Genomic DNA, 10,793 nt, shown 5'->3' on the forward strand with positions numbered 1-10,793 from the left:
CCCCGAGCCCAGCCCGGCTCGGCTCGGCTCGGCTCGGCTCGGCGGCACCGGCCGCAGCGCGTCCCCATTCACGGCAGAGGCGCCCGCACAGCCACCGGCCCCGGGCGGTACCGACCCGCTTAGCGGGCTCCGAGGACCGTCCACGCGTGAGCCCGACCCGACGTGGCTGCGACCGGCAGTGCCCGGCCCGGACAGGGGTCTGCGAGGACCGACCGCGCGTGACCCTGCACCGGGCGGCTGCTACCGGTACCGGGAGGTCCCGACCCGTCCGGGTATCTCGAGGACCGGCCGCCCGTGAGCCGGTACCGGCAGGGCCCGACCCGTCCAGGCGTCTCGAGGAGCGGCCACGCGTGAGTGCGCGCCGAGCAGCCGGTGCCGGTACCGGGAGCGGCGCGGGGCAGCGCACGGGGCGGCAGGTCGGGGAGAGGCTGCCGGTGCCGGCGGGCCGGCGGCGGTACCGGCACCACCCTAATTAAACGCACTGGGGGCGATGCGCCTGCTGGCTGTCCACAGCCGGCGGCACCGGCACCGGGGACGGTGCCGGCACAGGTGAGGTGGCCCCGGGACGCATCYGAGCAGCCTGCGGTGCCGGTTCCTACCCGGCCGCCGGGTCCGGGCTGGGCCGGCACCGCGGTTCGAACAGAGGCCCTTGGGCAGGGATCCAGAAATCGATATTGGAACGAAAGTTTCCRGATGCGCCGCGGCTGGCGCGGGGTCGCTGAGCCGCCTGCAAATCCTGCAGCCCTGGCCCGGCCCCGCGGCTCCTCCGCTGGATCCGCTTTGCCGTCGCCCCGTCTTGGCTCTTGGGCGCCGGGTCCGTCGCTGCCCTTCCTCTCGCCCGTCCTGCTTCGGAGCACACGTCCCGCCGGCATCCCTGCCCGCCTCCCCCTCGCTTTCCCTTATCCCAGGCTTTGCCAGATGAAACCTCTTCCCGRTCTTAGCCTGGGATAAGGAGAGGAACATGAATACCCCCGAGATACCTTAAACATAGCGTTTTGACAGCTCCTCTCCCCGGTTAGTTCCTCCTAGTAGATTAAGTACTGTGTGATACAAAATAGGGGATTTAGGTAGAAAGAAGTGTTACTGATCTTAAGGCTTCATTCCCGTGCACCTATCCGCTGTATTCGTTCCAGGGGRTCCAGGTCAGCCATGCCGTGGGACTCCCAAAAACCAGCTGCCATCCGACCGGATTTTTTTTTTCCTGTAACAGGCATTTCAAACTGTACCAGATCTTTAAGAGAAAGATCAACAGCAAATGCTAAATTTAGAGGCTGAATCCATGCTACAAATTAAGATCAGTCCCATAAAGCAGAATGCATGCATGCACACGTAGAGATTCGCGACGGGAAATCGGGGAGCGGGAGCGCTGAGCATAACGAGCGAAAATGGCTTTTAAGGTACCTACAGAAACCACAGCCCTAAAGGGCAAGAAATGCACTGCTTAGAACTGAACCGGTTTGATAAAATGCCTTTGGGCATCCTACAGTGCTCCARTTGCAGCACTTTGGGGCCCAAAAAAGCTATATGAAATTGGTTGCRAAGTGGAGCAAGACGACATTGAGTCTCCCTGCCCCGAGGTTTGTTGCGAGATCCCTTGGTCTCCGTAACGCCGCGTTTCCCTTCCCCTCAGACAGGAAAAAAAACAAACAGCAATACAAAAGAAAAAAAGAGAGAGACGTCCTTATAACCCGAGTTGACCTGGAGCGGTTGCAACGTCAGCAAATCTCGGTGCGGGATGGGGCAGGTCCGCTGCCGGCCTCGGCCCCCTGTGTCAGCATCCCTTGCTCCAAGCTCCTTGTTAGCTTGTTCGCTTGTTAGCTTCTCTTTCAGTAGCTGTATAAAAACATGGTCCCGGCTAGGKGCATAAGCAGGTCGCTTTTTATTCCGGGAATAGCAAAATTGCATGATGATGTTCATGATACCTAATGGTGCTGATGCATGTGATGCTGGGCAGAGAGAGACTTTTTTTTCCCCCTAGTTTGGTTTTAGGGCAGCAGAAATCTACCCTCGTTTTTTCTTTTAATCCTGTTCTTGGGGGTGAAACGACAGGTTTGCCAAAGGTTAATGGTTGGGGTTTGAGTAAAAACGGTTGTGTAGTGAGCACCAGAAACACAAAGTGGTTTGTTGAGTTTAAAAATATCAAAAACAGTAGTTCTGTGCTCCTTGCCAGACCGGAGCCACTCCAGGCTGGGAAGCAAGCCCAGGTTTGACCCGAGTTTAATTTTCCTCCCTGCAATCCCTGAGCAGCCCAGAAAAGCTCCGGCAGGTTCCCAGGGCGAGCCGGGAGCTGCGGGGCCGCTGCCAGCCCACGGGAGACGCAGCACGTTTCCCGGGGGAACATCCCGCGTTCCTGTTAGGTGAAACCGCCCGAACCAGGCGACGCTAGGTGAAACRAGGACCCCGCGGCTCGGCCTCCCCGCTACAGGGTTAAGCCTTAAATCAGGAAGAATCACACGACGGCGCTGAGCTCCTCCGAATGCCCGGCAGTAACTTGCCTGCAGGGAGAAATTGGGGCRGGCAGCGTTGCTGGGATCCAACCTTTCCTCCCAGCATCTCCTTGAGGCAGGAAGATCCTCTAAGATRCCTCGAGGTACTGCTCGAGGGGATGCAAACCCCGAGATTTGGGGGATAAACCGCTTCGACCTTGTAAAATCACTCTTTCTCGGTGAGAGAAGCAGCTCGCCRCTTCTGCTGGGTGTTTTGCCCCTCATCCTCAATTCACGTTGTTTGAGCCTTTGTGTTTGATGCGATTAATGAGCAAATCTCTGTTTTATTTTCTGTTTCAATATTCAGGCTTTGAATAATGTTAGGAAGTACRGCCACTTTTATTTTGTTTTGGAGGGACTCCCTTTTTTACGGAAGGTGGAAGGACGCTCTGCCGGGAAGCAGCCGTTAGGTGAGTCCTCAGCTCCGGTGGGAGCGCGAACGAGGCTCGGTTCTCCGCTGAGCCGCAGGGTTGAAATTCATTGCTGGATTAAAAAATAAAATAAAATTAGCCCCCTGGCCATGCTGGTCRGCCTKTGCCYGCCCTGGTCCCGGGATGCGTCCCGCTCTTTGCTCGTCCCGAGCATCCTCCGCGCCTCTGTGGCCAGCCAGGGACCAGCGCGCTCGGTGCCGGTCYRCTGAAGGTTGTGATGTGCCTCACATAACAGGATGGCTCTGAAACGGCGCCTTGGGAAGACGAAAGGGGCTTTGCTTTTATTTCTTGGACGCTTCCCAGTTGGCGTCGCCCACAGCGGTGGTTTGGGTGCGTTGCGAGAAGCAGCTCTCCAGCCGGAACGGGGGGCTGGGTCCAGGGCGAAGGAAGGACAAACCGGCGTCCGTGTTAAGGACAGGATCTCCTCTGCAGGAAGGCTGGCGATGAGAGCTGGCCCTGCGTGCTCGTGCGTTGGGACCGCAGCTCAGCCTGTCCGTCTTTAGACGAAGAGCACTGCTTTAGTAAGAGTAACTCCTAATTCTGGTGGCTCACTTTTCAGTATCATTGGGAAAAAACAGCGCGTAGGGAAAGGAAGCGACTTGCTCGTTGTCACCTTGAAGGCCAGCAGTAAGAAGTCCCATCCCAGAYCTTTATTTGCTAAACACCACTGATCTAGATTTTATTTCTCCTGTGCACCAAAAGAGATGCCGGTGCAGATGCGGTTAGCTGCAGTGCTGGGACAGCTGAGCTTGGGCTGGAGTGCAGGAGGTGTCTTGGTTGAGTGTGGAAGGGAAACTTGGCTCTCCCGCCGGTGAAAGGCCGCAGCAAACCTCCAGGCTGATTTTGCAGATTAGCATGTTCCTTAGAAATGCCACCAAAAGCGATAGGGTGGCCTCACCCTTCCCCTGTGATCCCTGCCCTGTTCCCCGCAGCGATGAGCTGTGCTCCCGAGCTGCCGTGCCCGGAGAAGCAGGGTATCTAACTAGAGCAAAGGCTGGGATGTTTCGTCTGCCCCAAGCATTTCGTTTTCAAGGTGGCCAGATTTCCTATCTGACCCTGGTTGTGGGCACCAGAGGCGCCCGGAGCGGTATCCCGTATCGCGGGGAAGCCGCGATTCAGCCGCTGGGCTGGAAGCCGAGCGCTGATCCGAGGCGCTGCAGAACAGCCCAGATGGACCGTCCCGTAGTGTGGTGCAACGCCGAGAGCCCGGACTGTCCAGCCCCAGGTTGTCCAGATCAGGAGCAGCTGGAATTGTCCCCGACTGAGGGTCAGATGGCAACRGTGCTTCTGGGAGAACAGAGTGAGGTCTGGGAGGTGGGAAGCAAGCAAAGAGCCTGCAAAGAGCTCCTCTATAGACCTAGGCACGTAACGAATCTTGAAATCAYGATAGGTGCCCACGTGCGAGGTGTTCGGGAACCTCAGGTGAAAAGCGCTTAAGAGGAAGGAGATGGCTCTGGATGTCCGCGTGTGGCCGAATCCGCCCGTGCTCAGCAGTTCGAGATCCGTTCCGTTAGCTTTTCTGTTCTGCAAGGTGCAAAACAAGGCTGGGTGTAGCATTACTTGGTTTCAAAATATGTGTGTAAATAAACATCATATTTGATGGATCCTTCTGTGAAGCAATCCTGCGTGCTTGGAAGGTTCACAAGAAGTCGCTTTTGCAACATTTCAACGCGGAGTTTCATTTTGCGTGACCGCTTCCTTTTGCATTGCAGTATCCTTGAACTGCGGTTGTGTCCTGYTGTTTTAGCATCTCTGGAACTGTTTGTGGCCAAAATAGTTTGGTGCTGGGTTTAAAACGAGACAAATTCGAAACAAAACATCTGCAGGTGAAAAGATGCTTCTGTTGTGACAGTGATGACCAAAAAAAAAAAAAAAAAAATCATTGAAATCCTCTTAGCCCCAACTAAGCTGCGGTACCAGTTTCTCCAGAACAGCGGCTCCAGGTTAAAATTTCCTATGTCCCACTGTGTTATTCCTCCTGCTAAACATCCACCTGACTTTCTAGCAGGGTTGAGCTGTGAGAATGGTATTTGGAGGAGCTTKCTTTCTCCGTCACTCTGTTTTTATCACTATGCGCCACAAGAGGTCGGCAAAATTCAGGAGAAATCTGTGCGCTGCCTCTGCGCCAGGGTGCCTGCCTGGCACATCTTCCCGGAGCTGCCGTGCCAGGATTGACTTGCCAGAATAATTACTCTCTTAAAAAAAAAAAAGAAAAAAAACCCGCTAATTACCCTGGAATAAAAACAAAATCAGGGCAATTTTGGAGCWGGGTGCCTGCTGCAGGGGTTCATTCCAGAGCAATCCTGCAGGTTCATTTCTCGTACAGCAAACGCTGGGCGTTCGGAGRAGTTAAGAAGGATCAGAAGTATTAAACAGCCTCTGCCCACTCGCCCTGCTCTCTACAGCTTTAATTCTTCAATTCCTGGTACGAAAGGTCACGAGCTTGGAAATCGAGGACTGACTTAAAAAAAGGCAGCGCGTCCCGGAGGCGGTAGGAGAGCAGGAGCCGCGCGTTGGGAGCTGGGCTGCCGGTTGTGATTTCTGATGCGGTGCCCTAAGGTGGGAGCCGGGGGGGAACAAAGTGATTAACCAAAATTACCCTTGTGGTTTGCAGCGATGAGCCCACCGCAGAGAGAGCCCTAAGCAGTAACTTCGGGAAGGCGGTGCGTGGAGAGTGATGTTAAGATGAAAAGGTGCTGTGAGGGTGTTGGGCTGCCATGCCTCTTTAAGGTTAGTGCACTTCTCTACTGCTTTGCCCTCTCTGAGCAGGGAGGTCTCTTCTCAGCTTTAGGAAGCAGAAATAAGGCCCTGATCCTGCAACTCTCTCAGCGCCCGTGAGAGGTGCGGGGAATGAGCGGGCGCTGCTGGGGCGCGGAGCTGGGCACGGGCAGGAGCCGGGCTGATACCTCCCTCTCGCAGCCCGGAAAGGCCGACTCAGCTCTGCGGAGCTGAGCTGGGCTCTTCTGCTGTGCTAGTACGTGGCTAAAAAACCCTGCACGTCCCTCCTGGGATGGTTCTGCRGCTGTCGGCTCCCTGGCTCGTGTCTTTGCATCCTGCTGGGAGCCCGGCCCGGAGGGAGATTGAAGGTGACGGAGCAAAAACTGAGCTGCAAAATCTTTTCCTTGGGTGATGCCTCTGGTGGGAAGACCCAAGCTTGTCCTCGAGGCAGGAAGCCTGTAGAGCTTGCAGCAGSGGGGTTTGCAGAGACACGGGCACAAATCACTTTTCTCAGGTCTGCTGAACGCAGAGGCAGGAGCCGGGGTGGAGCAAACTGCCACCAGGACCCTTTGGGCACAAAACTGCACCTTAAGGTCACACGGCCCTTGCTTCCCTTGCGAGGACGCGTACAGCGGTTGCTTGGCGTAGTGACTCTCTTGGCTGCAGCAATGGGATTAGCAGTGGCAAAATGATCTCTTTATAGGAAGGATAAACATCTTAGGGTCGGGGCCAAGGTACGTCAGAAATGGATTAACCTCTCCCCCCGCCCCAGCTAGGCTAAAAAGATAAATGGAGACAGACAGACGGTCGTTATTTATCTAAGTAGCGTTGCTTGGAGTTGACRGCTTCTTGCTCTTGTTGTGTTTGTTGCCCTAACTGTGCGCAGGGCTGACGTGTCCTGAACTAACTGATGGGCCTTGTTCTTTCAACCTGCAGGGCGTTGGTATGGCCAGCCCTCGGCCTCCAAAATACCTCCTCATCTTCGACTTTGACGAGACCATTATCAACGAGAACAGCGATGACTCGATCATCAGGGCCGCGCCAGGGCAGGAGCTTCCAGAGCACATCCGCCAAACGTTCCGCGACGGCTTCTACAACGAGTACATGCAGCGCGTCTTGGCGTACATGGGGGACCAGGGGGTTAAGATGGGGGACTTCAAAACTGTCTATGAGAACATCCCCCTCTCCCCTGGCATGCCAGAGCTCTTCCAGTTCCTCTCCAAGAACCACGAGATGTTTGAGATCATCCTCATCTCCGACGCCAACATGTTTGGCATCGAATGCACTCTGAGGGCAGCTGGTGTCTACTCCCTCTTCCGCAAAATCTTCAGCAACCCGTCTGGCTTTGACAAGAGGGGTTACTTTACCTTGGGGCCCTACCACAGTCACAAGTGCCTTGACTGCCCGGCTAACATGTGCAAGCGCAAAATCCTGACGGAGTACCTAGCTGAGAGGGCCCAGGAGGACGTGGAGTTCGAGAGGGTCTTTTACGTTGGTGACGGTGCCAATGACTTCTGCCCTTCTGTGACTTTGACTTCGAGTGATGTTGCTTTCCCACGGAAGGGCTACCCCATGCACCAGATGGCCCAAGAGATGGAGAAGAAGCAACCCGGAGCCTTCCAGGCCACTGTGGTGGCCTGGGATTCAGCGACGGAAGTTGCCCGCTATCTGCAGGAAGTCCTCAAGAAAAAATGTTGAGGGTGGCTGAAAAGGGACTTGCTTACTATAAGCAACTGGGAAAGGAGAAGTTCAGGGGAAGGTCCCCTACCTCGCACTCATCTGGCACTGCTTCTCGCTCAGACTTCGATTCCTGGGTTACTTCCCTTGCCACCTTCCCCTTTCTCTCAGCCAACCTCCCTTTTTCCCAGTTACTCTACAGCACTTTCTCTAGGTCCCACTTCTCCTTCCCCTTGATAATGAGATGAAGTCTCCTCTATGCAGCTAGGACACCTGTGCAAGCATGGGTGTTTAGCAACACTTAATTTCTTTCTCCCCACCCCCCTTTTTAGGTTTCACAAGAGCAATTCTTAGAACCAGAGCCCAGCTCTCCTGCAGGCTGGACCACGCACACGCTTCCTTTTGCCTTGACCCCAGCACCTTGTACCTCCTCCATCGCTTACTCCTCCCTTAGCTCCTTCGTGGCCTCTCTCCTCCCTCTGATCCCTATAGGCCAAGCCAGGATCTGCTTACTGTTGCCTTGAACCTGATTCTCCAAGAGCTCCTTGCCTCTCCAAGAGGCCACTGGAAACTTAACCCAGGAAGTGTCTGCTGATGTTGGCCCCTGGCTTGCACGTCGCACCCTGCTTCAGGAGGGTCTCGCCCGGCGTTTTGCCCTTCGCTCGGTGAGCTTCGCGGGAGGACGACGGGCGCTCTGCGCTTGATTCAGGCCGGGGGCGTAGGAGGATGCAATGGATTTAATCGTCTCCTAAGACTTTGTTCTCTGAAAAAATGTGAAGGGAATAACAGGAAACCTGTTGGAAAGGTGGCACCCACGTTGCACTCGGAAAACCGCCTGTAGGTCCCGTTCCCCTCTGCCCGTTGCCGAGGCCACGTTCGTGTTTAATGCGTCTCGGTGTGGACGTGCTTCGCTAAGGAGGACACAACCTACCTTYGGCTTCCGCCTCGACCTGGTGGTTTCGCTTCCAGGACAAAACTTCTCGCAGGGCCCAGAAGCAGAGCTTTGTCCCTCGCCTTGCACCGCCTGCGGCGCCGGCTCCGAGCCGCAGCGCCGCGTCTCCCGCTCGGGCGCTGCGGGTTTTGCTGTGCCGTATCCCGACCTCCCCGTTACACCTCGGGGCGGTGGTGGTGGGGGGATTTACCTCCTGGCCTGCTCGAGAGGTGCCGAAACTCCCGGCAGCTGGAGCGGGAGTTGTGGTGCTTAGCGCTTCTCCCGGCACCGGGCCGCTGCAGGATGAAACCCGCTGCGCCCTGCTCGCCGTTCCCGGGCCTTTGCAGTATTAATTGCCCCTTTTAATTGCACTCTGGGGGGGGGAGGGGGGGCAACAGGATTTGCTGCTCTCTTGTGCTGGTTTTTCCTGGATTTATCCACAGCCTTAAGTGCCCCCGAGGGCGGCTTGTAACGACTCCAAAGTGTAGAAACCCTGACAGCAAATCTGAGAAGTGAGAAAATAACCAAAGCAGCCCTGAGATTTTCCTCCTTTATTTCCTTCCTCCCTCACCTTTGTTCTTCCTCCTCTGGACCCTGTTCAACTGTGTGGAACTTAAGCCATGGAATTAAAACAATGCGTATATATGTATGCATATATATATATATTAGAGATAYGCGAGTTGTTTGGATCCGGGAGGTAAACCCGGCTGCGAAAGGGCTGCTCGTACGGCGCGTGCGCGGTTTGAGCCCGAGGGGTCTGGGCGCCCGCCGGGGCACCGCGGGGCAGGCGCCGGGCCGGCTCGGCAAAGCCCACCGGGAAGCGGCGGCTGCCCGGAGCGAAGCGGAGCCGCGGCCGGGCGCTCAGCACGAGGGCTCGGCGTAGCTGCCGGGGAAGAAACCCGCTTGCTGGGCCGTGACGCCCTCGCACCAGCCGTCCGAGTAGCGCCGCGTGACGTAGACGAGGGCGCCCGCCTCGAAGGAGAGCTCGTCGGGCTTCTGCCGCGCGTAGGGGTAGAGGGTCACCGCTGCGGGGAGGCAGAGAGGGGCGCTGAGCCCCGCCGCCGACGGGGCGGCCCCGCGCCGCACGCGGACGGACGGACGGACGGACGGACGGTACCTTTCTCCAGGTAGCTGCTGGGCGCCCAGGGAGGCTCCTCCGAGGCCGTCGCTGGGGCTGAACCATCAAATTCAGGCAAAGCTGGCGGGGAGTTGAAGTCATCCGGGGCTGCAAAGCACCCGCAGAGATCAGCACGGGGCTGAAGGGCTCCAGGTGCGAGCAGAGGCCACCCGCGGGTCCCCACGTCCCCCACCTGGCACGCAGCCCTCACCGGGGGGCAGGAGGGACAGGTCCCCTGGAGGTGGCAGGTCCAGGTCCCCTGGTGGTGGTGGAGGCAGGTCCCCTGGAGATGGCAGGTCCAAGTCTCCCAGTGGTGGTGGTGGCAGGTCCCCCAGAGATGGCAGGTCCAAATCTCCTGGCGGTGGCAGGTCCAAGCTTCCTGGTGGTGGTGGTGGCAGGTCCCCCGGCGGTGGCGGCGGGCCGGCGCCCAGGGCTGGGGCAGGCGGCGCAGGCGGGGACGGGAGCGGCGGTGGCGCGGGGACGCCGTCGCCCGCCGGGCCGGGGGCTCCGCTGGAGCTGCGGGGCGAGCAGGGCCGTGACGCCCCTTCGGCCGGGGGCAGCGAGCGCTGCTGCCGGGGCAGCCCCCAGCCTGGCTCCGGGCCTCAGTTTCCCCATCTGGGACAATAAACTGCCCCTCAAGCGGGGTTAGGGGGGGCAGCTCGTGCCCCATTGCCTCCCCCCGGGGGGTCCATGCCGCTACCTGACTGATGCCAGCGAGGAGGAGGAGGAGGAGGAGGAGGCGGTGGCTGCGGACAGCTTTCCTTCGGGAACCACGGGCGGCTGGATGGGCTCCGGGACGCGCAGACCCCTCCTGCGGGCAGGCCGGCTGCTGGGCGGGGGGCAGGACGGACCCCCCCCCGGGCAGCCCCACAGCCTGGGGTCCCAGCACCGCACCAGCCCCCGCGGCCGAAGGCCAAATCCCCCCTCTGCCCCCCGCCAGCCTCGGCACGGCAGCCTCACCCCAGGGTGCCCGCGGCCGGCCCGGACGACTTGATCGCCTTCCGCGAGAGGGTCCCCGTGCGGGACAGCTGGGTGCTGTGGTCCTGCAGGCGCGGGGACGCGACCCGTGAGGCCCGACAAGCTCATTGCACCGGGGTGCCCGGGGGGGGGTGCTGCCGGGGAGCGCGCGCGTACGGGGCGGATGCACCCCCCCACACCCCCCACCCCGGGGCGGCAGCAGGCCGTGGGAACGGCGGCCGCAGCTTCCCCATCCGCCCGGCGCGGGCGGTTTCGCTCCGCCGTTGCGCCTGCAGCGCTGCCGCGAAGCCGGCGGCTCGCCGGGGCCTTCAGCCGCCGGGGAGCTTCCGCCGCGGCGAGACGGTGGGCGCGAGCAGGCAGCCGGCCGCGCGGCTCAGCTCCCGGCCCCCCTGGCCGGGCTGCACCGGGGCTGCGTGCCTCAGTTTCCCCCCGCTGCAGCGTGGCCTCTCCTGCTC

General features: G+C 58.9%; 2 protein-coding genes across 3 annotated transcripts in view; one reads left to right on the forward strand and one right to left on the reverse strand.

The window, feature by feature from the left end:
- Nucleotides 1-26: 26 nt before the first annotated feature.
- PHOSPHO1 (phosphoethanolamine/phosphocholine phosphatase 1) lies at nt 27-8,892 on the forward strand. 2 transcript variants are annotated; one of them, XM_085318620.1, is made up of 3 exons: nt 27-350; nt 5,532-5,647; nt 6,572-8,892. In XM_085318620.1, exons 2-3 carry the CDS (start codon nt 5,603-5,605, stop codon nt 7,331-7,333), a joined length of 807 nt encoding a protein of 268 aa, XP_085174746.1. In that variant the 5' UTR covers nt 27-350; nt 5,532-5,602; the 3' UTR covers nt 7,334-8,892. The 2 variants fall into 2 exon arrangements, with proteins under 2 accessions (XP_085174746.1, XP_085174745.1); XM_085318619.1 differs by lacking the exon at nt 27-350 and adding an exon at nt 2,816-2,896.
- A 158-nt stretch (nt 8,893-9,050) lies between these two features.
- Nucleotides 9,051-10,793, reverse strand: part of ABI3 (ABI family member 3) — a 4,576-nt gene continuing 2,833 nt past the window's right edge. Inside the window, exons 4-8 of the mRNA XM_085318622.1 lie at nt 10,321-10,441; nt 10,061-10,171; nt 9,572-9,876; nt 9,361-9,468; nt 9,051-9,268 (exon numbers count right to left, since the gene is read on the reverse strand). Coding sequence (XP_085174748.1) covers nt 9,105-9,268; nt 9,361-9,468; nt 9,572-9,876; nt 10,061-10,171; nt 10,321-10,441 — 809 coding nt within the window. The 3' untranslated portion in view covers nt 9,051-9,104. The remainder of the gene's footprint in view (nt 9,269-9,360; nt 9,469-9,571; nt 9,877-10,060; nt 10,172-10,320; nt 10,442-10,793) is intronic.

Source organism: Rhea americana, unplaced genomic scaffold, assembly GCF_003343005.1.
Source record: "Rhea americana isolate MKP2758 unplaced genomic scaffold, rheAme1 scaffold_546, whole genome shotgun sequence".
In the NCBI taxonomy this organism is placed as follows: domain Eukaryota; kingdom Metazoa; phylum Chordata; class Aves; order Rheiformes; family Rheidae; genus Rhea; species Rhea americana.

What these genes read in the sequence shown, in the direction of transcription:
- PHOSPHO1 (XM_085318620.1), top strand. Translation starts at nt 5,603, where the DNA reads ATGAAAAGGTGCTGTGAGGGTGTTGGGCTGCCATGCCTCTTTAAG. An exon ending in GGCTGCCATGCCTCTTTAAG is followed by an intron (nt 5,648 to 6,571) that starts GTTAGTGCACTT and finishes TTCAACCTGCAG; the next exon opens with GGCGTTGGTATGGCCAGCCC.